The sequence below is a fragment of the Anguilla anguilla genome, chromosome 16 (genome assembly GCF_013347855.1).
Source record: "Anguilla anguilla isolate fAngAng1 chromosome 16, fAngAng1.pri, whole genome shotgun sequence".
Classification (NCBI taxonomy): Eukaryota; Metazoa; Chordata; class Actinopteri; order Anguilliformes; family Anguillidae; genus Anguilla; species Anguilla anguilla.
This window is the reverse complement of record NC_049216.1, coordinates 18176644-18200555: the sequence shown is the minus strand read 5'-3', so window position 1 is coordinate 18200555 and position 23912 is coordinate 18176644. Positions and strand designations below refer to the sequence as shown.

General features: G+C 43.6%; 3 protein-coding genes and 1 non-coding gene across 5 annotated transcripts in view; 3 read left to right on the top strand and 1 right to left on the bottom strand.

Annotated features, from left to right (window-relative positions):
* The first annotated feature begins 2594 nt into the window (after positions 1–2594).
* On the top strand, positions 2595–10174 carry anp32a (acidic (leucine-rich) nuclear phosphoprotein 32 family, member A). The gene is made up of 7 exons (XM_035396483.1): positions 2595–3734; positions 7019–7168; positions 7290–7412; positions 7533–7731; positions 7920–8041; positions 8683–8743; positions 8960–10174. Exons 1-7 carry the CDS (start codon positions 3681–3683, stop codon positions 9019–9021), a joined length of 771 nt encoding a protein of 256 aa, XP_035252374.1. The 5' UTR covers positions 2595–3680; the 3' UTR covers positions 9022–10174.
* On the top strand, positions 6797–6931 carry LOC118215886. The gene has a single exon (XR_004762931.1). It is a non-coding gene; the product is annotated as a small nucleolar RNA SNORA28 (small nucleolar RNA).
* A 1220-nt stretch (positions 10175–11394) lies between the features above and the next one.
* coro2bb (coronin, actin binding protein, 2Bb) overlaps positions 11395–23912 on the bottom strand; it is a 46244-nt gene continuing 33726 nt past the window's right edge. For both annotated transcript variants that reach the window (XM_035396481.1, XM_035396482.1), the window contains exons 3-12: positions 22661–22777; positions 20621–20770; positions 20109–20273; positions 17138–17254; positions 16569–16673; positions 16096–16192; positions 15650–15762; positions 15164–15254; positions 14926–15065; positions 11395–14454 (exon numbers count right to left, since the gene is read on the bottom strand). In XM_035396481.1, the coding sequence (XP_035252372.1) occupies positions 14323–14454; positions 14926–15065; positions 15164–15254; positions 15650–15762; positions 16096–16192; positions 16569–16673; positions 17138–17254; positions 20109–20273; positions 20621–20770; positions 22661–22777 (1227 nt within the window). In that variant the 3' untranslated portion in view covers positions 11395–14322. The remainder of the gene's footprint in view (positions 14455–14925; positions 15066–15163; positions 15255–15649; positions 15763–16095; positions 16193–16568; positions 16674–17137; positions 17255–20108; positions 20274–20620; positions 20771–22660; positions 22778–23912) is intronic.
* itga11b (integrin, alpha 11b) overlaps positions 12488–23912 on the top strand; it is a 125364-nt gene continuing 113939 nt past the window's right edge. Inside the window, exon 1 of the mRNA XM_035396478.1 lies at positions 12488–12966. Coding sequence (XP_035252369.1) covers positions 12687–12966 — 280 coding nt within the window. The 5' untranslated portion in view covers positions 12488–12686. The remainder of the gene's footprint in view (positions 12967–23912) is intronic.

Genomic DNA, 23912 nt, shown 5'->3' with positions numbered 1-23912 from the left:
TCTTTGTTATTCGTGTTATCAGCAATGGTGCCCTTACAAGTAAAATTATTTTTACTGTTAGTACTAATGTTAGAGGGGTAAGTTAGCTATCAGAAACAGCATTTGTGGGGGCATGCAAACTTCTCAGTAGGCTAAATGTATCTATAGATATTTTTGTCATATTTTTCACATTCGTGATCAATGCATAAGGTGGCTTTTCAAGTAAATGAAGTTAAGTCATCTTTAACAATTTAAGTTATCTAGCCAGCTGCGCTGGACAGCAGCATAACGTTATCAAACATGTTAATGAACACGATTAGCGAGGGATCTGATATATCCTACTTCTGGTGGAGACAAATATGCTAAATGAAAACGGCAGCACCTGCCAGTCCCACATAACTGACTATTAACCGTGAGTCGCTCCCTACATTCTACTGTACACCGCCTGCTCACAGAGAGAGAGTGAGAGAGAGAGAGGGATTGTGGCGTGCCTAGGGCCGAGCGCTGTGTGTACATTTAGCGCTGCGTACACTGAGCACGCAGTCTGCCGCTCGCAGCAACTGCAGCATTGCAGGACAGCCAGTGAGACACACCCAGCGGAAAATGGTCCTCTCTACGCAAGGAGACCCCAAAATGGCTCCAAGTAAACCTTCAGTCGCGGGCTGGAAACTGTCCATAGCGACAGTCGAAGATTCAATTTCGCAGCAACGGCTAAAATGTCACGAAATTTTCTTTAAAATTTTATGACATTCGTTCAAACGAGAGGCGCCATGTAATTGCGTTCTTTCAAGCCAGCATACCAAGCCGGTGCATTTGTGAAAACAATAAAATGCCACGCAGTTGCTGTTCTCATTTCCGTGCCTTTAAAAGCGGCAGCGGAGCTCCACACAGAAATGACCTGAATAATAGGTAATGTTAACTAATTTCTTTCGTAAATGTAATAACATTAAATGTTTTGTTTGAAATGTATGCTATATAGCGGACAAGATGGCGCCGATGTAGTCAGGTGACCATTTTAAGTCTGCTGTTTTTGAACAACGGTCGGAATGTGGGTTCATTGGGGAGCGGAAGTGAAGGTTTTGAATTGTGTAATCAGTACAGGATACAGAAATTGTTTTTCTCTTCGCTCTGTGCGTAAGCTGGTTTCTGATTGGTGTAAACTCCAGTGAAAGATGTGTAGACCAATCAACGGTGAGTGCGTCTTATGTGCGAAGTAAGAGCAATGCACACCCTACCGAACCGCAGTAAGGGCGTCAGTGATTACGAGTGGCTTAGCCCTATGTCAATCAGCCTGGTTAACGGGGTTTCCGTGGAGGCCGTGCAAGGCTGTGTTGTTGCACGATTAAATTTCATTTGTGTCAAATAACGACAAATGTGGAATGTGGGGTCCTATGACAGAAACGTGGTGGCTAACAGTGTATTCTGACGATGGGAGATAGATTAATCATCTTGTTATGATGTGGGTCTTGGACAGCTGTACTAAGTGCACTAAATTGCGACAGGCGCTAGGAGAGAAAAGCTCATTTGTATGGAAATTCATGAATTTTGTTGTAAATTAGTTAGATTCTAAGTTAAGCTGGGTAAGCATAGAAATGTAATGTTTTTTTCCCCAAACAAGGCAGACTGTTTGAGTAACAAATTCGTTATGGAACATGTATGTTTAATGGCGCTAAAATCTGGGACAAATAGGGTAGGTAGTCTAGCTAGTTGGCTAGCGTCGACGTTAACTTGGGAGAACATCAGGACGCGTTTTCTAAAGATTCTCCATTTCACTAGTCTAAATGCTTTGCTAACATTTGTGGTCGTAATGTGCCACTTTGCATGGTTATTTTCCCAAGGCCGCCTGACCCAGAATAGTAAGCTCAGTAACTACGTTCATTGTACTCAGCTGTTACCTTAGCAGACATACTAAGCAGCAATCTATTATTCAATTTAATGTTGGTCTGTTCGAGCTTCCATGTCTTGCTACCTTTCCTTTGCTAATGTTCGCTACGTTACGTTACTTGACACATCGTCGCTTTTGCTTGAAGGAGACATGTATACGTTCAAACGGTTGATTTAACAGATCTGGGTCGTTAGATAATGTTAGTTTGATCCCACCGTTCCCTGTAGCTACTTTGCGAAACACGACCTGATTTGTGAAGCATTCGAACTCTTTACAATAAAGGGTCAGCGCATCATAAGAATCCAATTCAGATGGCAACGTAGCAGACAGATAGCCGCGGCAGTGAACGGTGAACACAAACCAACTAAACTAACAACGTTCGCAAGAAGTATGCAAATGTGTGGCAAGCTTTTGTGCTACTTGGACGAAGTAGAGCCAAGGTTGCAATGTCAATAGCTTCAAAGTTAGCGAAGTAACCCTAATTTAAGTGCTTGGAAATGAGGATCATTCTCAGTTCTACGATACGACCGTTTAATGGCGCTTGCTCATGATTATTAGGAACTGTTACATTTGCTCAGCTGTCAGTGGTCGTTAAATTGTTGGGTATGGTTACATATAATGCATTCATTTACAGCCCACCTATCCATCTGCGTGTTGGACATGCAATGTTGCTTGTTACAACAAAGGAGTTACACTTGTATATGTGTGTGTGGTGGGGGAGGGGGGTTTAAACGCAAAAATTATGTTGGAAATATATTGTGTTACTTATAATCCTATTTGTAGTAAAATTAAGAAATATTACATTACAATAATTTCGCCATGTGATTGTCCAGAAAACGTGTATAGAAAACGGACTGCGGCTAGATAACTTTATCAAACCCCGTGCCCACCCCCACCCTCCCAAAGTCAATATGCCACGTGGTGTGACCTGTAATTTTCGAAGTAGGACAGCTGAAGGGGCAAAAAGCTCTAAGAGACGCCTTCCAAATTTGTGTTGTGCATGGAGAAAAGTGAGCCTGAATTTATGTTCGTATGCCTTGTACTTTCATCTCCTAGAGCACCATTCACACGCTGACATGGATAAGGGCATCCACCAAATAAACAGATAACGTAATAATACTCCGAATAACACGGGTATTTAAAGAATACGCGCGTCTAGTTAGCAAGCCTTCTATTGATTGCAGCTAGCTTTTTATTATAAACATTTACTATCGAATGCGCTATGCATGGAAGCAGTCCATTTATGAGTTCTTATTTGTAGAGCATCATCGATTTCAGTAAATCCATTTTCATCGCGGAAGAATAATTTGCTGTGTTGTTAGCCTAATTACATTTACCTATATTGCAGTCGAATTCAGCTGGCCCTCCAAGCTGCGGTATACATACCACTGATGTTATAAAACTTTATTTTTAATATGGCATTCCACGCTGTATTTAAACGAAATATGTCTTGCTTATTTTTCGCGTTCGTATCAAGTCGCACCTTAACCAAAGTGATGGCGATTGAATGCAGAGATGTCAGTTAAATGTACACTCTCACCAGCTCAACCGAACTTAATCTTTGTAGCTCCGCCTTATTAAATAATTGGTTCACAGTTGAGGCTGGGTGTGTAAAGAACTGTTCATATATTATTTGATGTTTATGATTGGTTAGTGGTGACGACAATCGACCGGCCTGCTCCTGCCCCCGAGTGATCAAGTTAGATTGAGCAGCGACACAGTGTTTGAGGCGGTAGCTGTGTGTAAAGAGCCCTGCAAGTCCAACTGCTCTTACTGGGTTACTAGATTAATATACAGTGTAGCTAACTCCCTCAAGATGGATATGAAGAAAAGAATTAACCTAGAACTGCGGAATCGAACACCGTCAGGGGTAAGACTACTTTAAATACTTTGGTTTATTATTTTAACAGTATGCTATTGGCTAAGCCCTGTCCTTGATTTTGGGGAAAAGCGCACGCGTGTGCAGTGTAGTTTATGTCGATCCATTGAATGGGCAGTACAGTATAGAGAAAGTTTACAGGTTTCTAACTGCTATTCACAATGACCGATTTCGCCTCTATTGCTATGCTCGGATTCGATAACTTTAAAGCGATTGTAAAACTGACAGGCTTTGTGTGCAGCGTTACAGTGTGGCGCTTCTTACTTGCTGAAGCTGGCTATAAACAAGGATATCTGTGTGGAGCCATATTTGTAACTTTGTAACGTTAGTCCCGAACGCGCCCTTTTCCCTCTTATCAACAATGTACCGTGACTGATGATTTGGACCGTTTACGGAGGGCATGGGTGTTTCACTATAATTTCACTTGTGAGTTTGCTTGGTGCAAATACTCTTTTCTGCATGTGTGCACAATCCAAGTATATCGAGTTATTAAATAACTTGGAATGGGACAAAAATAGTCTATGACTATGTCACGTAAATTGCTGAATAACTCCGAGTGGTTACCCAGCTTCATTACTTGGTGAACTTTCTAGCGTATGTAAACAAATTCCACTATTTTCCGAATAGTTGATATCGATGCAGACCTTGACTGAGGGAAAATAGATGAGATCACGCGTCAATTGAAAACAAGTCGATACCAGTTTTATATCGATGGGCATTGGGTTATTTGTTGGGCATGATGGCCATCTCGAAACCACAAGTAAAAATATTTTTTCTAGAATAAATTGAATTCGTGGTCAGTATACCAGGTTAAACGACGAAATCGTGATTCTTTCCAACTAATTCTTAAAGTAGGCGACAAAGATAGATAAACGTAATTTATCGGTTTATTTGATTGCGAGTAATATGCAAATCACAAGGACACGTTCATCTAAGTGAGCACCAGTGCATTTCACCATGCGAGTTTGCAGATAATCTCGATTTGCCGCGTGAAGTGCCCGTGTACTTTTGAGCGTGACAAACGAAACAGCTCGGGCAGCAGCATGAACTCGCTATCTTACCCTGTCTCCGCCTGCCTTGTTTGTTGTTCACGACGCGAGCTGTAGCCAGCTAGTTGCCAGTGTTCGTTTACAGTGGACGTGAGTCACGCACTGGGCATACATGAACATCCATTCGATATGAAATTGCAAACGGACATGATATTGCGTTAATTTGCAAACCAAACTGCGCTGCGATACTCGGAACAGTATCGTGAAGTATGTTTAACTTCGAATTGCGCCGATTGTGTATGGAGGCATCCCGAACAAGCCGCCATTTTACCGAGCAACAAAGCCACACGATTAGCTAGCTTGTGATATCGATTTCTTGTTGGCTAACCTTAGCTGCACAGAAGCTTTAGTTCCTTTTTTAATGCATACAACACAATCTGTTTTCGGATATTCGCCATTTGGTTTGAATTACGATTAACAAACGATCGCTAGTTATATATATTGGCTGCATAGCGTGTGTGTCGGCAAGCTAAACACAAGTTGATATTATGCCGCCCCTCCTACCCCTTGAATTCACATGAATCGTGTGTGTCTGTTTTAGGACTTCAAATGAGAGTCCGATTTGTCAAGAATGTCCCTCAGTAATCTCAGTTGCGCTGGGTACAGTGAGAAGCAATCCAATATAGAGCCACAGCGTAGTCAGCCATTTTGTCTGTGGCGTTGTCAGTTTGGCGAAAGAACATTATTTAACTCCGGGTAATGAATCAAAACCTATTCAGCCATCAACACAATAAACCAAAGTGGAACATAAAAACAATGTCTGACCCACTGGTTTATATTTTTACGTTGTCCTGAGTGATGGCTACCTCACCTTGGGCGAAATAAAGCAAAATAGGAATCGGTTGAATACACCTGAAATGCGTTTACGGTCGGGAAGGTATGGGATATCTTTTAAAATGTAGGTAAATATGTTATCAGAAAACATTGCTCAATTTGGCTTGATATTTTATTTGTTTTATTTTTAAAACAAAATCACATCACATTGTACACGAGTCATGTCTGTAGCGCACGCAGTTTAAATTCTGAGGGTGTTTATGCAAGTGGGTGGTTTATGCGTCGCTCTTGCGCCGTTTACTGCTCGAGATAGCTATGTATTCGTGCGGCAAGTGGGGCTGACGTTGGAAGACACCGCAAATGCCGCCATAAATATTATTGTATACATATTGAAGCATGTGTTTACGTAGACGGATTGTGGAATAATTAATGTTGCATTCACTGCTGGCTATTTGACCAGCTATTTTTCATCACATTGTTTTACTGTGTTTGAGGATTGCTAGGATAGCAGCGCCCGCTAAATTCTGTTGTGAAAGGTAACTTACTTGTGTGAAACGTGAAAGCCAGAAATGTGTGCACGATATTGTGCTGTAATGGAGATGTCTCACTGCGCTGAGTAGGTAGGCTTCATATGTACAACCTGCTTGATGGTTACTGTTCTGAATTGTGTTTAGGTAGTTAGTGTGTGTTTTGTGTGCACACACACTGTGTACACACACACATACACTTCAGTCATTTTACAGTAGCTGGTGTCTTTGTTACTGTTTATGAAAGTAGTACTGGATTTCCCATGTACATGATGGCTATGGGAAGATTTATGAAGTCTGCAGTGAGGAAAGCAATTTGTTTACAAAGTCAAAGCAGTTTACACTTTGTCCAGGCAGCCTTCGGTGTATGGCAGGTAGCATTTACAAAGCCTACACATTTAATAGCCACTTCAGGGTTTAATGTACAGTGCATATACAGTTTTGTTAGGTGTGTGTTGTAGTTTGTGTCTGTGTGCTATACTGAACATAAAATAAAGTAGTTATCCATTAGCATTTTTTGTGTTTGATCACAGTGCACTGTAATATGGGCCACTGAGTCACAGTTTGGGATCTCTTTGAAGAAGCTTGGGCAAGTTACGGAGTATCAGTTTTCATTAAACACCCATGGCCAGTTTGGAGCAGCTGTATTAGAAAGGCAACCACGGGCATCATTGGTAATGCTTGCTGAGTTGTTGTACAGTGCAAGCTACACTCTGTGTCAGAAGTCGGAAACGACAGTGATTTGGCTCAATTTAAGCTTGCTAAAGTAAACTGCGGCCTGACTTATACCAGCACTCTCTTCGCCAGTGGGATTTGCTGTTATGCAGACCGTAACATATTTAGCCTATATGCAGAGCAACAGAGAGCCATGATACTTTTGATGTTTTATTTTGTTTATGTTAATTGATTTCCTCTTGTCTTTCAGGTTAAAGAACTTGTTCTAGACAACTGTCGTTCAAATGAGGGCAAAATCGAGGGTCTCACAGATGCATTTGAGGAACTGGAATTTTTAAGCACAATCAACGTAGGCTTGACATCTGTCGCAAACTTGCCCAAGTTAAACAAACTTAAAAAGGTTAGTGGTTCTCTCCCCACCCCCTCCAGGAGGGCTGATGTTTCCCAAACTACATGCTCAGTAGAATTTTCCCTTTAAAGCATAGCAAGTCATGACCTCAAGTTCTGCCCCTATTTTACAGCTTGAGCTCAGTGACAACAGAATCTCAGGAGGGCTGGAAGTGCTGGCGGAGAGATGCCCGAACCTCACACATCTCAACCTCAGTGGCAACAAAATCAAAGACCTCAGCACAATGGAACCTCTGGTGAGCGTGAGCCCGGGGGCTTACACAGGGTACGGGGGGACACCGGGGCTATTTGGAAACACTGCACCTGTAAAGCACTATTAATTGATGGTGTTTGGTCATTGTTGTCTCCTTTTGCAGAAAAAGTTGGAAAGCCTAAAAAGTTTAGACCTGTTCAACTGCGAGGTGACAAACCTGAATGACTACAGAGAAAACGTGTTCAAGCTGCTTCCTCAGCTGACATACCTCGATGGGTATGACAAGGAGGATAAGGAGGCGCCTGACTCTGATGCTGAGGCATATGTGGAAGGCCTGGATGATGAGGATGATGATGAAGATGGTATGTTACAACACTTCGAGGGCCGTATGGAGCAAAATATTTCTACATTGTGTATAGAATGTGTACGTTTTATCAATGCAACGGTTATGTCATTGGTGTTGTTTACTGGTCAATGTTAATTTGCTTATCATTTGATAAGCAGTATGAAGGGTGTAAGTATTTTGAGACATTTTTGTAAAAATTTGCAGAGGTAGAGGAGGAAGAATATGATGAAGAGGCTGCACCAGGAGATGAGGATGAAGAGGAAGGTGAGGAAGAGGAGGAGGACGAAGAAGAAGGAGAAGAGGAAGAAGAGGATATCAGTGGAGAGGTGAGGAGCAAGATGATGGTGTGAAGACGCTGAGTCAAAACGGTGTCATGCACTCTTGTACCCACGGATTTTGACATCAGCTATTCTTCAATTTTGTTTTTATAGCGTCCCCCACAATTTGTGAAATGTCATCACCTGAGATTCCATCTATCTTAGGCAGATCTAGCTTGCACACGTTAATACAGTTGTCAAATTTCTGGTGTTACTTGTTTGATTTTACACAACATGTAAGCTCCCAGAATGTTAAAAAAGCCAATCACATCCCAATGGCAGCTTTAGCTGGAGGCTGGGCAGGGGGCTCTGTATCCAGGGTGCAGGTGCAAAGCAGTAAGGCACTGGGGCATGTCTAGTGCTAACATCCAAAAGCTGCATATTACAGCCTTCCTAGTCTGATGACCAGTGTTTAATGATTGTACTGGAAGCAAGTTGACTGACATCATGTAGATGTAGATTTGTATCTTTGAAACTTCTAGTTTTTTTTAAATTCTAGTTTTTGTATTTTATTTAGCTTATAGTAGCTTTTTTATAGTAGCTTAATTTTAATTGCCAGGTTTTGCCTTTTAAATTTGGATTGGGTGTTCTTATGATTACTGTCGTGGTTCCCGAAAGCCATCGGTAAAGGTGTTTCCCCCTGTCTTTAGGAGGAAGAGGAAGAGGAGTTGAATGATGGGGAGGTAGATGATGAAGATGAGGATGACGACGGTAAGTTATGCAGTGAACGTTACCTCCAGGCCTGTACGAGTGCCAGAAATGGTGGTTTGATTTTAGGAAATGCAGCATGCTAATGTGAGGAATGGGTGCATGGTAGTGGCCAGACAGTCGCATCCAGTGGCAGGAGATAGATTTTAATATCCCAAAGAAAACTGTTATGGGTTCTCAGTTTTTTTTTTTATTAAAAATTTTTTTTTTTCCATTTAGAGGAAGAGCGGGGACTGAAAAGAAAAAGGGACCCGGAGGATGAAGGCGAAGAAGAGGATTAAAGCCTCTAACCTGCTCAGTCATCTTCAGTTGTGACCTGACTGTTTTAACCCTGTATTTCCCTGTATTTTCTAAAATGTCATGTTGCAGTGGGAATGGGTGGTGTTAACTTGGTGTGGTGTGGGCAGGGTGGGCAAGGGATACTTCTTTTTTTTTTTTTTTTGTTTTGTTTGTTTTTTTTAAATTGTAATTCCCATTATTTCTCCTTTGACTGTTTTCTTTAAACCGTACAGAAAGACAGTAGTAGTAATTTCTTCACGTCAGAATGGACAGTACACCCAGTGTAAAGATTTTTTCCCCCCTTACTGTGTTATTGATGCCTAAATGTGTATACAGATTGCTGATGACTTGTGTATTTAAAGATAAAAGAAAAAATATACCAAAAACTTTTTAGAGTGCATGTTTGAGTATATTTTAACATTGACTTATTTTTTTCAGGAATTACCCCCAACCTGCTTTCCCCCCCCCCTCTTTTATTTTAGTGTAAAATGTGCATCTGTGATGTCATCAGAATGTTGTATGTGCTGTTTAGGCATGGTGACAAATGCACCATTCTGTCAGTTGGAACATGCACAGAAATCACTTTTGTGTGTTCCCTTGGGAATGTCTGCCATTATCATAAAATGCATTACCCCCCTCCCCCCCCTACTCGGATAGTAGTTTTTTTTTCTCTGTAAATAGTGACCAAAATCTGTTCTCTATTGCTTTTGATAATGGCAGATATTTCATGATTAATTTCAGCTGTAATAATTCTCTGTAATAAAATATTAAGTTCAAAATATTTGTGTAACTTGGCCTGTAAACTACAGTAACCTACAGTATTCTGATTAGACAGAATCTGTAAATTTATTGGTCATTACCTTTTCAAATGCAGAGAATAGAGACACATTTTGGGCACAGCCTGATATTTGGGCCTGTGGTCTTGCATTCAATGGCATATTGCTAGTGCAAAACTGTATTTTCTTACCCTTGCAGTCAGTGAATGGCTCTTCATGCCTCATGAATGTATAGTTTCTTTTCATATCCGTAAAGTTAGCTTATCCTGTTTTGTTTTCTTTTTGTCATCTGTACAGGCAAACGTTTGCTAAACTTTCTCTTAAGCCAAACTTTTAGTTCTTTTGTCATTCAACAATTTCAATAAATCTTTTTTTTATACTTTTTGTGGCTTATTTGAGTCCGTAGGCCACCCAGAGAACTGCAACAGGCCAATAGAAGAGGTTTGTACGTGTGTCTTTGGTAGCGAGGGATATGTTGTTTTAAGACTCGTTTTCATTTCCAAAGAAATGACTTTTTCGCCGTTCGTTGGGGAAGGAGGGTGAAGAGACCGGACTCGTTTTAATTACCCACCTCACCTGTGCGAGAAAGTCTTGTAAATTGAGTGGTGGAGACACAGCTGAGGGGCGTGATGTTTCAGCTGACCGGTGACAAAGCCAATGCCGCCTTCTATGCATTTCTTCTTTGAATGTGATGCGCATCACGGTAAGTGTTGTGTAACTTGCTAGAGCGCTCAAATGGTTATCTGGATATGGATGAGACGAGCTTTATGCGTGAACATAATATCCCACAGTCAGTTAGACGTAGGTATAAACACAGACGATGAAGCCGTTGCATAAAGCGTATTTAGTTCGAGCAGGTCACCAGCTGTAGGTTTTAGGACTTGCAGTAGGACTAAGGTTCTGTCGTGGACATTGGACCACAGCCGATGTTGTCCAGGGAAATTAAAAACCTTAATTCCAAAATGTATTTCAAAATATTTTTTTAAAGGCCTGCACTAACCGTTTGTAGATACTATTTTTTACAGATGATTGCACTGACATATTTGTGACGGGAACAAAAATATCGATTAACATTTTTAAATTACGATATGAAGTCTGCTTCGGTAAGAACGTTGTGGTAGGAAAATAACCTTTACCAAAAACTTAAAAATTCCTTCTGTGGGTTAGTGAATAAATAGAAGCAAAGATGACGTCACATGGAATATACGGGGCGCAGGGTATGTGACCATGTGAACGCGTACTCGAAAATGGGGACAGCGAAAGTTAAGCAAAATTATTCCACCCGGTGGCGAGTTTTGTTAGTGCAATTTGACGTGAGTTGTATAAACGTTAGGTCTGTAAAAAACCGTTTTGTTGTGGCCGTGGTCATACAGTTAAAACGGTATTATTTAGTGAATAAGGCTATTATGAATAAAGACTGGAGAATCGGGCATTAGTTATATAGTCAACATACTGTTTGTCTCCCATTGACAGCGTGATTTAAACTGAGTGCTTAAAATGATATATAACACTGTTTATTAATTATCCTTTAATCGAGTTAAAGGCTAAGAGATAAAACTGAGGAAGGTTATTTGTACAGAACCAGCAAACAACACTACGTCGGAAGTCTCTTTTATTAACGTTACTATTGTATTCATTCCAGTCAGTGCATGTGAGCTTTACTGTCTCTGGTGTAGATTGTGGTAAATGGATTCCTTGATTTGCAAAATTTGTTTGGGCTCTGTCTCGGTCTCAATAAAAGGAAACAAGTTTATGTGCATTACAACGTACACGTATATAGCTGACATAATGGAGACCCCGTGTCAGCAGTTTAGTAATCATGATTTTATCTCCATCGTTTCGGACGACTCGGTCTTGATCGTGGTTTTGTCTCAGGAAGAACAGCGCCCTCCGGTGTTAGAAGAACGCATGTCCCCTCGAGCTTTCCTCGTCATATACCGAATAGTCACAGAAGGCATTTCAGTCCTTTATTGAAGGATCCAACAAGCAAAGCTCCCATTATTTCATACGTACTATACACTCCCCTTCACCTGCACAAAAACCTGCATTTACTGCGCTTGAGAACCTGGATAATCTTTTTTAAATTTTAAAATCAAAGGGATTTTTTTATATATGGCATGTCACTGTGTTGTTTGGAGGGGGGTTGATTGGTTGATTCTCACCTCTGAGTTTACAGCAGATGAGACCAAACTGGCCCACAGTATGCACATTCATGTCAAGAGACCCTCAGTCACTTCATTACCTTGGAAATGTGGACTCTCAAGTGCACTTTCCTTCCGGAGTTAAACAAATGTCTTTGGGGCAGATTTACCAAGCTTCCAAGAACTGCTTGTATGCCCCATAAACCCAATACTCTGAAACAAGAGATAAGATACTGATGCTGTCCCTAGTCCACTGTTTTCTAAGCTCTGCCTAGGAGCATGTCCCCAGCATTTTGATTCAAACCATCTGTGTACTAAAAGCCAGAGAGCTAACTGCAAAGTAATTCATACATAAAAGAAAAATAATACTTTATATAACCCTAAACTTAGAGTTCAGGTGAAAAATATATTTTGGAGACTCTGTGTACCTTTAAAGACTCCAGATGTGTTATAACTCTCTCATAGCATCTTACAACTGTTCATTATTATGTTCTATGCGATATTGAAAGATAACATTCTAGAACATTCCAAATTAAGTTCTTGAGGGCTGAGTAACATGTGAAATTAGTGGCTCGCTGGCTGGGTTTGCTAGCTAAGCTCTGTTTGCTAACTGAAGTGAAACCATTGCTGAGAGTCAAGATTTGTGACCCAGACCCGCTGCTAATTAGGCATGAATTCAGACTCACAGCTCGCGGTACATGACAGCCGTGACGCATTGTTCGTGAAGCGTGGTTTGAGACGCACTGTTTTATGAAGCGCAGTGTCGGACGCGCTGCTCAGGAAGTAATTTTTGAGATGCACTGTTGTGTGAATTGCAGCATCCCCACCGTTTGCCCCAGCATTCTCGTACCCATTCCCACGTGCTGCAGCCTTCTTACCAATCATCTCTCGCCTCTCTTCCCAGGCCACACCCACTCTTCTGGCTTCCCATTTGTTCCTGTTATATCTCAGCAGCTGAGGAGAATGACCTCCACCAGGCTGCCCTCTTTGACCCTGCCACTCTGCACCAGGACACTGCACCGCATTCCAGGTGAACTATTATTGGAATGTGCTGGGAGTCTGCTCTCCCCTGCATCAGTGAGCTTCCCTGCTTGATCACCCTCTAGCATGCTGTAATTCAGAGGAGCATAACATGATGCTACTAATGCCTTAGTGTCGTAGTAGACTCACAGACTTCACCATTATGGATACATAAGCAAGTAGGTATAGAAAATCTGCAGGAAATGTCACACAGGTGCATCTAGTACTGGCATAGCCTGCTACCTTGGGTTGCAAAGAGGCTCATAGGCACATAGACGCATAAAAAGAACAAGAAAACGTGAACAAGTTGGTGCTACTGGAAACAAAGTCAGGAGAGAGGCAGCGTTAACGTTTTCTTCCGTGGTGGGGCGCGGGGTCTCAGCGCCGTGATTCCACAATGGCGGAAGCACATTTTCCCCCAGTGAGCGAATGTCGCAAAGCTCACACAGCTGTCTGACCTTTGTAGTCCTGTCGTCGCTTTCCCACTAAACCCCCCGTCTTCCCACCAACAACAACAAAGCAGGCAGGGCCAAGGCAGCGTCTCCGCCACCTTTTGGGCTGAAATAGCTTCTTTTGTGGTTACATGCAGACAGACACTGCCCTCAAAACACTGACGCTGTACATGTTCTCAACTACGTGTCTAATGGTATTACTGTGAACAAGGAGTTAGGGAGCGGATTCGACGAGGAACAGAACAAACATTTGGCATTAACAGCAAAGCCAAAGTGAAGTGAGTTAAATGGTTAAACACAATGGAATAAATAAAATAATCAATATTCAAAAAATGTGTGAGAAGGAAAAAAATAACAGTACCAGGTGAATTGCCTGCATCATTGAGCTGGAGTAGTTGTACACCAGTTGACTGTACATACCTAGATTTATACTTGTGAACATTTTCACAGTCAATGCATTGGTAGAAAAGAAGGTGGAAGAGGCCATTTGATTCCCCTGATGTCACAGCTAAGCACAGTTCTCACTCTTGCCCATAAGCAAACTGCTGGCAAACTCCACTCCTGTAGAGAGGGATTTTGGTGGGCTGTGTCTGCTTGCGCTGAAGAGCCAGGCTACCAGACCGGGGTGCAGCGAGGGGCAGGGGAACAGTTTTGTTCTTGGTTCTGCGTGTGGCTGAGGGCAGCCATTGTTGATACAGCCGCGTGTGGGGGGTGGGCAGTTGCTGTGGGGGAGGGGGCATGTGCGGCTGGTTTTGGCAGTGATGGAAGCTCAGCAAGACTTTTTTTCTTTTTGGAGGGGGGAGGGGAATTTGAAATGCTGTGGACTGTCTCCCTCTAGAGTCCGCGTGGCTCTGTGGGGTGGTGGTGGGAGGTTGTAAAGAGATTGGGATTGGGGGCGGGAGAAAGGTCAGGGGTCACATGTTGTTGGGGGCGTTCTTCAGGTTGTTGAGTTCCAGCTCCAGCTGTCGGATTCGAACGTCTTTCTGTGCGAGCTCGTCCTTCAGACGCCGCAGTTCATCCTGCTGCCGGAAGAACATCCGCAGGAGCTGCCAACAACAATGCAGCATTGTATAACACACACACACAACCGCGCACACACACACAAACACGCGTACGCACACACACACACAACCGCGCACACACACACAAACACGCGTACGCACACACACACACAACCACGCACACACACACAAACACGCGTACGCGCGCACACACACACACACACATGCACGTACACACACACACATACTCACACAAACACATGTACACACACACACAGACACACGCACGCACACACGCGCGTGCACACACACATGCACATAAACACACATACAAACACACACGCACACCTAGATACTAGTGTACGTACGCAAGCACTCAGAAATTGGCGTAAATGCATGAATGCCCACACACACACAATGGTGTATATATATATGTAGCCCTGCACACACAGAATGGACAAAAATATATACTCATACAAACAAGCCCATGCCTCCACCACACGCAGATGAACACACCTCGTTCTCTGTCCTGGGCGGCACGTTCTCCAGCAGGTCGATGCCGTTGACCACAACGCTCTTCTTCTCCTTCACCGGCGCTTTGAAGACCAGCTGAGTGGACCGCTGGTAGCCCTCCTTTAAGGACATGAGCACGGGGTCTGCTCTCACACACACACACACACACACACACACACACGCTGTGAGGCCCCTTGCGCAGCATTGGTAATGGCAGCACTAAATGTGGAGCGGTGTGTACCTCTGTTGATCCCGCTCAGCCACTCATCGGCAGTGAGCGCCGGCTCCTTGCCTGGAGTCATTGGGTAGATGTCCTCCTGGTACGTCTCTGACTGCAGAAACCAGAGTTAAATAACCATGACAACACTGATCAGTGACGACTGTGCAGCACAGTCCCGGTAGTTCCTTCCTGTGTCCCCTCCTACTTGCATGGCACAAATGTAAGCGCCTATACGCAGTGAAACCACAAATCAGTGCTTCAACAGCCTGTAATTTCAGAAGCCCAACAAAGTGCTGGTGGATGTCAGAACAATAGTCCCCATTCATTTCTACCCAATGCAGCCCTGATATGCAATTAATTTAGAAGTCCACAAGCAGGACTCTTCCTGCTCCAGCAGGCCTTATTTCCCCATAACCGTGCATCTGTTGCTGTCGCTAATGGTAATGCTAATGGCTCATTATCAGCCATATGGAGCCCTGCCCCGCCCCGCCCCCCCGCTGCACTCACCCGCCTCGGCACAATCATGGAGATGGGCTCGATCAGCCCCTTCAGCGTTACCAGCTTGTAGAATCGGAAGACCTCGCAAGCGCCCACGTCCAGCCCGTGCTTTGGCATCACTCCTTGAGTTCAGTCAGCGAGGGGTTCAGTGAGAGGGAGGGGGTGGGGGTGTTGATAGCATTTAGCATTTAGTATCACATGATACACATTCCTGAGTAAGGTACTTTGTGTAATGCACTTCCTCGTTTTAGTTAATGCGCACCTGCGTAAATAGACAATGTGTAAAAATGTCCAAAGTTTTATTACCCTTGTGTAAGGATGTCTGATAGATAAGTGAGTGACATAGTAGCATGCGACCCGATTCATTTGTATGGTTTGTGTGTGTCTTCACTGGTGCTGGTGATAAGCTGACAGTGCAGCAGAAAGGTGTGTATTGGAGGCGTGGCCTCCCTTACCAAGTCCCTTCTGTGGGGCTGGGGACCTGAATTCCATCAGGTACTGCAGGTAGGGCTTCTCCGTGCTGATCTCATAGTATCGGATATTCCCATCTCCCTGTGAGATAGCCACATTGTGTTCTACTAAGTGACACACTCCTTTCAATTGTCCGTAGTCACAAAGTGCACTTTCCCCACACACTTATGCACATCCACAGCTATGGGAGCCATTTATTTAATTATTGAAATACTTAACAAGGACACATAGTGTCATTGATGCAAAGCACCACTCCTGCTTAGCACTCCTGAATTTCAGCTACTTGAGTGCTAATAGCTCCCCCTTGTGGCAAAACTTCAGCCTGCTAAATGTGTGTGAGTGATTACAAGCCAGGTACATGAGGTGCTTTGCATTAAAAAAATGACTAGTTGGTAGAGCTAAGATGATATTAGAGACATTACTAGAGAAGGTGGTACCTGCGAGGGACACAGCTTACCTTGCCTGCCAGGTAGAGCATGTGTGTGTCCGCATCATAGAAGGGGAAGAGAAGCCCAGAGAGCCCATCAATCTCCTCCTCTATGATGGGCATAGAGAGGTCCTCCTGTGAGGGAAAGCTAGCAGCTGTGAGAGCGTACACACACGCATGTACACACACCCAACACGCTAACAAAAACACACGCATGTACATACACAAAACATGCTAACGCAACCACACACGCATGTACATATACAAAACATGCTAACACAACCACACACGCATGTACATACACAAAACATGCTAACACAACCACACACGCATGTACATACTCACAACACGCTAACACAAACACACACACACACACGTACATACACACAACACGCTAAAACAACCACACACACACGTACATACACACAGCAGGCTTTAACACAGACTATCACACACATACACACAAACATACACATACATAAACACCAACAAGATCTCATACACACAAGCACACGTGCATGCACACACACATTCATACAGTACATACAGACACATCCATGTACACACACACACACACACACACACACACTACGACTGACCTGATCCCACAGTGCAATCTGTCTGGTGTTCCATCGTGACACCCCTGTTGTCAGCAAACGCTTCATGTTGCCCAAAAACACAACTCTGTTCACCTTGTGGTTCTTACAGTTCGCTTCCTGTCAGGAGAGGGAATCACATACACATGAAAAGCAGGACTGTCATAAAATAGTGCCATTAGTCTTTTCTCTTCTCTGTCAGTCACATTTTTTCCTTTGGCATCAGTTCTGTCCAGATGCTTCAGAAACCGGATCTGGATTAAAGCAGGGGCTCCATTCAGCAGCTATGTGAAGCTGGCAAGAGAGGGAAGGGTAACCGGTTGCCCTTGGCCAGCAACAAAAGAAGCAGCAAAAGCATTGCATGTCAAAATCAAATCAACTTCCCTTGATGAATCCATGCATTGGTCAGGGAACGGACCATCACAGAGATTTGAGACGGATATTTCCTGCACTTATGATTTATTGATAAGATGATATGCTAATTGCTTTTGCTGTACCTGTATGTCCCAGTACCTTACACGCATGTCAAGTCAGGCATTTCGATTTCAGTCACACTAGTCACTTAATAACTTAATAACTTTTAATAACTTTGGCCAGGCCCTGAACGGAGGTCTTCATGCTACCTCCTTACAGATGCAGACTGTTTGAAGTTGACTTAAAAAGATCTGACTCATGAGAGGAAGTTTTACGTCATAAAATACACTGGCTTATTTAATATTTCATCTGACCTTAAAAAATAGATTTTGGTCTGGGATACTTTGAAGTAAATCTAGGTATTCAGTGTTCAAAGCTGCACTGTTGCACAAGACCTCCGTCAAATATGTATTTTGATGTATTGAAGCATTTCAGTTACTTTCAAATTCATTTTCAGAAGTGTAGTTTAAATACTATAGTATTTGAATTTTAGTATTTGTAAACTGATTGATATCAGATATGCATTTGAATATAATTAGCTATGGAATCAACAGAATCTTTAAGTATTTGAAATACAGCATCTACAATTGCAATAACTTGGATTCCAAACATGTTTAAAAATACTCTCAAATGAATAGTATCTACATATGAAATAGCAAGGTACTCAATGTCATGCCCTCTCTAAAATGGTTCAGCTTGTTGCAAGGTGTGGGGTGCTGAAATAAACCTCTATTTCTGAGGCCTATCTAAACAACATAAAATTTAAAAAACATGCCTAACGTATGTCTCTCTGCTCTTTCCATGGGAAGCTTTTTCTCTGCTGTAGTCATGAGGGTTCTTTCATATCATCCGGAACACTCAGAAGACTGAGTGAAGACTGTTGCACCAGTTTGAAACATGGTTCCAAAATGGAGGCCGTTTGGTGGTTTGTCTTCATAAACAATCAAGTGCTTCTCAAGTAATGCCTTTATGTTCTGGGTGAGCTCCATAAAAACTCTGATTTTAAGCCGCCTTATCCATGAAATGATGTTGCTGTCGGTTACAATGACTGAGCTTTGCGATCTCAGAGGGATTGAGGGTGTCGGTCGCATCACCTGGCGCATTCCTCTTGTGCATGGATAGTTTGGCAACTGGTGGCATGTCAAGCTTTGCTTCTTCAGCTTAGAGTACTGATCAAATCATTTTCAGCTGGGAATTCCACCAGCCAAAAGTTACAGGACCCCCTTCAAGTCCTGTACTAGATCAGGCTTGTTCCAGTGGAGCACAATGCTGAAAGCCTTTGCAAGTGCCCTTTTTAGGGCAGTAGATTGAAGGCCACCTGATGGTAAGCTGCACAAGGTGATCAAGACATGTCTCAAGATGAGGAACCTTATCCTCATGAAAATGTGAGGTACTGATTGTGCAATTTTAGGGAAGTTTTTATGAGTCATATTTATGGGACCAAAATGGTTGTTTACTTCCTGAAAAGCGTGCTCTCGAATATACTCAGCAAAACCCTGGAAATAAGTATAACATCCTGGGATTTTAAGCACACTATATTTAAAAAAAAATGTAGTCTACTTAACTTTCTCATCCAGTGTACTCATCTAGCATACTCGATAGTAGGCAAGTCGGCTGTTTTTCGGACACAACCAATGTTTTGCATGCTGCACTTTCTAAAACACTGATAGGAAACATGTTCTCAGAGATGACATTAGCAAGAAGGTTGGTCATGGGTTTCTCATTACTTCTTTAAGCAATTTGTATACTTTATATGACTTACCCTAATATGCGATTTGTATTTGACCCAGGTCTGCTTTTGTGTAAGATTTACCTCTGTGGCGGCTCTGTTTACTGTTTGCTGCCATGCTAGTACCAATCTGAAAACTAGCTTAATTTGCCATTCTCGTGGTCAGCCTTTAAAGGAACCCAAGTTGTGCATTGATACAGCATATATGAATAATGTGGAATAACAGAGTGGGTGGTTAACATCAGAAAATATCTTTTGAAACACACTGTGCTGGTGAGTCAGTTGATGCTTACTGTGGGTGCTTATATGAAATTCTGAATATGTATTGATTAACTAAAAAATTGCCAGAACTTTTTTGCTCAAGTGTGTGTGGGGGTGTGTGCATGCATGCGTATGTGTGTGTGCATGCATTTTCAAGAAGGGGATTTTTTCTGGGCACACAGGAAAAGTGAGTCCCTGTTTTTTTTCTTAGCTGGCCATTGAATGGAGATGGTGTCTTGGCCTGTCTGTGTCTTTGGTTCTGTGATCCTGCTGCGCTGAATTTTCACCCAGCATCCAAGCCCCGAGCAGACTTAGTTTTGAAGAGCTTTTAAAACTCTTAGCCATGCATATACTATAAAAGGGCCAAATTGTATCAGATCCGTAGCTAACATATACTAACCATGTGTAATTTGAAATATGCTTAGCTAGCTAGCTAGCTTCCTGAGGTTGAAGTTGCACATGCAACAAACCTATGTGTGCATAAGCACGTGTGTGTGCGCGTGTACGATAAGGGTGTGCGTTTGCGTGTGAAATGAGGGTGGGAACGCGATGATCGCGTGCGCCCCCTACCTGCAGCACCCTGCCGGACCGTGGCTCAATCACGCGCAGCTTCTTGTCCTTGCAGGTGGTGGCCAGCAGGCTGCCGTCAGTGTTGAAGGACATGCAGATGACAACGTCCGAGTGGCAGTCAATCATCTTCACCGGCTCGCCAATCTCCAGGTTCCAAATCAGGATCTGGATGAGATGATGAGAAGGGCGAGGCCTTGGGTTCACAGCTCAGTCTGAGCGCTGTTTCATGTTTGTGTGCTTTGGATTATGGGAGAAAAGAATTCAGTTTATTTGAGGTAAACTGAAATTGATTTACGAGTGAGTCAGACAGGCTGATATAATGTGAGAGTAAGAGACGGAGGGAGAATGAGTGGCAAAGCAGGAGAGAACGAGACGGTGAGAGGGACTGATAGAGAGAGAGAGCGGGACACAGTGGAAGAGAGAGAGTGAGAGGTAGGGAGAGAGGAGCAGAAATGGCGGTACGCTTTCACTCGGGTGACAGCCCTGTCCCATTGGGGAGACGGACGGAACACCTTGTAGTCGTAGCCGGCGCTGAAGATGATGCCGCTGCTGGTGGGGTGCCACTCGATCAGGCCCACGCGCCGGCTGTGTCCGTACAGCTCCAGAACCGCCTCGGACATGTTCCGCTTCAGCCCGCCCTCCGGGATCTCCCATATCCGCACCTGGGACAGACGCATCACCGCCTGTCACCGCCCTGTCTTTCCAAACATCTCCATCTCAAGGCCCCTACAATAGCAGCCATCTTACCAAGCACCCCTCACCTCCATAAAATGGTTAACGTTTGAAAAATGTCGCTTTTTAACACACACACATTCATAGAAACGTGTCTAAATCCTGGAGTCAGAATTGATCTATAATTCCTGCGCCTACACTACATTTCCAAAAGTATGTGGACACCTGAACATCACACCCATATGTACTTGTTGAACATCTCATTCCAAAACCATGGGTATTAATATGGAGTTGTACCGCCCTCTGCTGCTGTAACAGCCTCCACTCTTCTGGGAACGCTTTCCAGTAGAATTTGGAACATGGCTGCATGGATTCGCTTCCATTTAGCCGTAAGGGCATTAGTGAGGTTGGGCACTGATGTTTGGCGTAAGGCCTGGCTTACAGTCGGCACTCCAATTCATCTCAAAGAGGTTTGATGGGGTAGAGGTCAGGGCTCTGTGCAGGCCAGTCAACTTCTTCCCCATTAAACTCAGCAAACCATTGCTTTATGGACCTCGCTTTGTGCACAGGAGCATTGTCATGTTGAAACAGGAAAGGGCCTTCCCCAAACTGTTGCCACTAAGTTGGGGAAGCTCTAGCGGTGCAGAAATTTGTTGAACTGACTTGTTGAAAATGGAATCCTATGACAGTGCTGTGCTGAAAGTCACTGAGCTTCTTCAGTAAGACCCATTCTACTGCCCATGTTTGTCAATGGAGATTGCTTGGCTGTATGCTTGATGATATGCACCTGTTAGCAATGGTTGTGGCTGAAACAGCCAAAACCACTAATTAGAAGCGGTGTCCCCATACCTTTGGAAATGTAGTGTATTTAGAGCAGTATACATACAGAATGTTTATGGCTATCACATTATTAACAATGATGTGTAACCCAGACCAGATTGATTTTATCTGAAGGTCAAATATTTGTCTGTTTGGGAAAATATCTGGTAGCAGATATATGCTAAGTGTTAAGTGGAGTTGTAGAAAACATCCTGTAGCCATTCAGCTTGCGATTGAGTGTTTCTTTGCCAGAGGATACCTTAAACTGGGCAGTGGAGAAAGTCATAACAGGGCTTATTAAGTTTAATATCATGCTGTCAATCAAAACTGCACCTCAGAGCCCATTCCCCAAGACAGGCCTGTGGAGTGCCGACGCACTGTGTCAGGAGTAGAGCAGCCTGTCCGGGGGGACGCGTTCGGGCTCTGAGCACTTTCTGTGGATTAGGGGCGTGTGCGGTCGCTAAGGGCTTATCCGCGGCTAACTGACAGCGGCTGCGGCGGAAAGGCCAGACGGGCAGTGCTGTCTGACAGGAATACGACATGCTGCTCCCGCTGAAGGTCAGAATCCACAGGCTGCCGAGTCTGCCTGCTCTGCCATAAAGGACTTAGCGCTAACTGTCTGCTAGCCTGTCAGGACTGGATGTATGGTGTTATACGTGGGTCTGGCAATGATGCCTGAGAATGAAATGTTTCTACAATGTCAGGTAGACCTGGGCACTGCAGGTAATGGTGTGTCACCATTACACAAATATGGGCGGACTGTAGTTGTACATTTGCACTCTAGTAATCTCTGGTGTTTAATCTGGATTAGTGGGCTCAACAGGCAGCCATTGAAAGCCAGTGTGTTTGTGAGTGCATGTGTCTCTGTGTGTGTATGTATGTGTTTATGTTTGTGTGTGTATATATTTGTGTTTGTATGTGTGTGTGTGTATGTATGTGTGTGTGTGTCTGTGTGTGTGTATGTATGTGTTTATGTTTGTGTGTGTATATGTGTGTGTTTGTCTGTGTATATGTGTGTGTTTGTCTGTGTATATGTGTGTGTATGTGTGCCGGTTACTCACTGAAGAATCCTCGGAGCAGGAGGCTATGATGTTGTCGATGAATGGGTTCCACTTGATGTCCAGGACATTGCCTTGGTGGCCGCACACTTTAGGGTGATGGGGCTCGATTCGACCTGACTGAAAGGAGGAGTCACAGAGGGAGAGAGAGGGCACAAAACAATTATTAGCCACTCGATGCCACTCAGCATAGGATATATAGAAAAAACAAAATACATAGGGATTAGATTGTACTGTGCCAGTGTTTTCTGTGTTTCATTAAATAGTACCCACTCAGATGTGATTTTACAAAGGAATTTCCCCTGAGAATGTCACAGGGCATGTAGTTTTAACCCCTCCCAACATACAGTGAATCTCTTCTTCCTGACACTGAGAGTCCTTTTGTGAAGAAGGATATCATACCCTGAATTGATTGAATATTCAGTTATTTGCCGTGAAAAAGAATCAGGAGATTAAATAAAACCAGTCACAACTGATGCGTCTCCCCTGTATCTGCAGTGACACCAACATAATCTAAATGTACTGCTGTGTGCCATTCTGTCCAGCAGGTAGCGCTGCTCTACTACATGCAGACACAGAACTCAGTGAGATCTTAGAATGTCGGTCACCACGGCATGAATGTTTGATTCCTCCTGAATTGGCTGACCTCTTTCTCAGTGCCTGTTCCCCACAGACATGCTGGTTTCAGTATGGACCAGGACCACCAGTGAAGGCGCACCATGGTTTCATTGCTGTCTGTCTCACACCCCAGTCTGCAGCTCGTTAGCATTAACTATCTCCATGGCCCAGTCTGCACACTGAGTGAAGTCTGGGTCCATATTGAGAAGATGCTAACCATACAGTTAGGCTGTTTAACTACAACCACAGTTATTCCCCCTAGTCTGTGTGAAATCGTCCATCTATTGTCCAGTTTGAGCAGTGGGCTAATTACATCCATAGATTTGAGCCGAACGGGGAGATCATAAAACCGCGCGCTGTTACACGCGATTAACTCGGTCACAGCCGACCGGCTTCAGTTCAAGGACAGAAGGTGGTGAAACATACTAATTCAGCACGGCCCTCCGTCAGAGCTGCCCGCGGCGGGCTAAAGGAGATAATCCGATCTCCCGCACGTCGATGCGAGGCTGCAGGCCACGCTGATCAGACACGACAGGCCACTTTCTGTCACCATTCATACTGTTCTAGGGGGTACAATGAATTCAATAACTGTCATCCACCTAGCTACAGCGACTAATGCCTGTGACTTTCGCGGCGC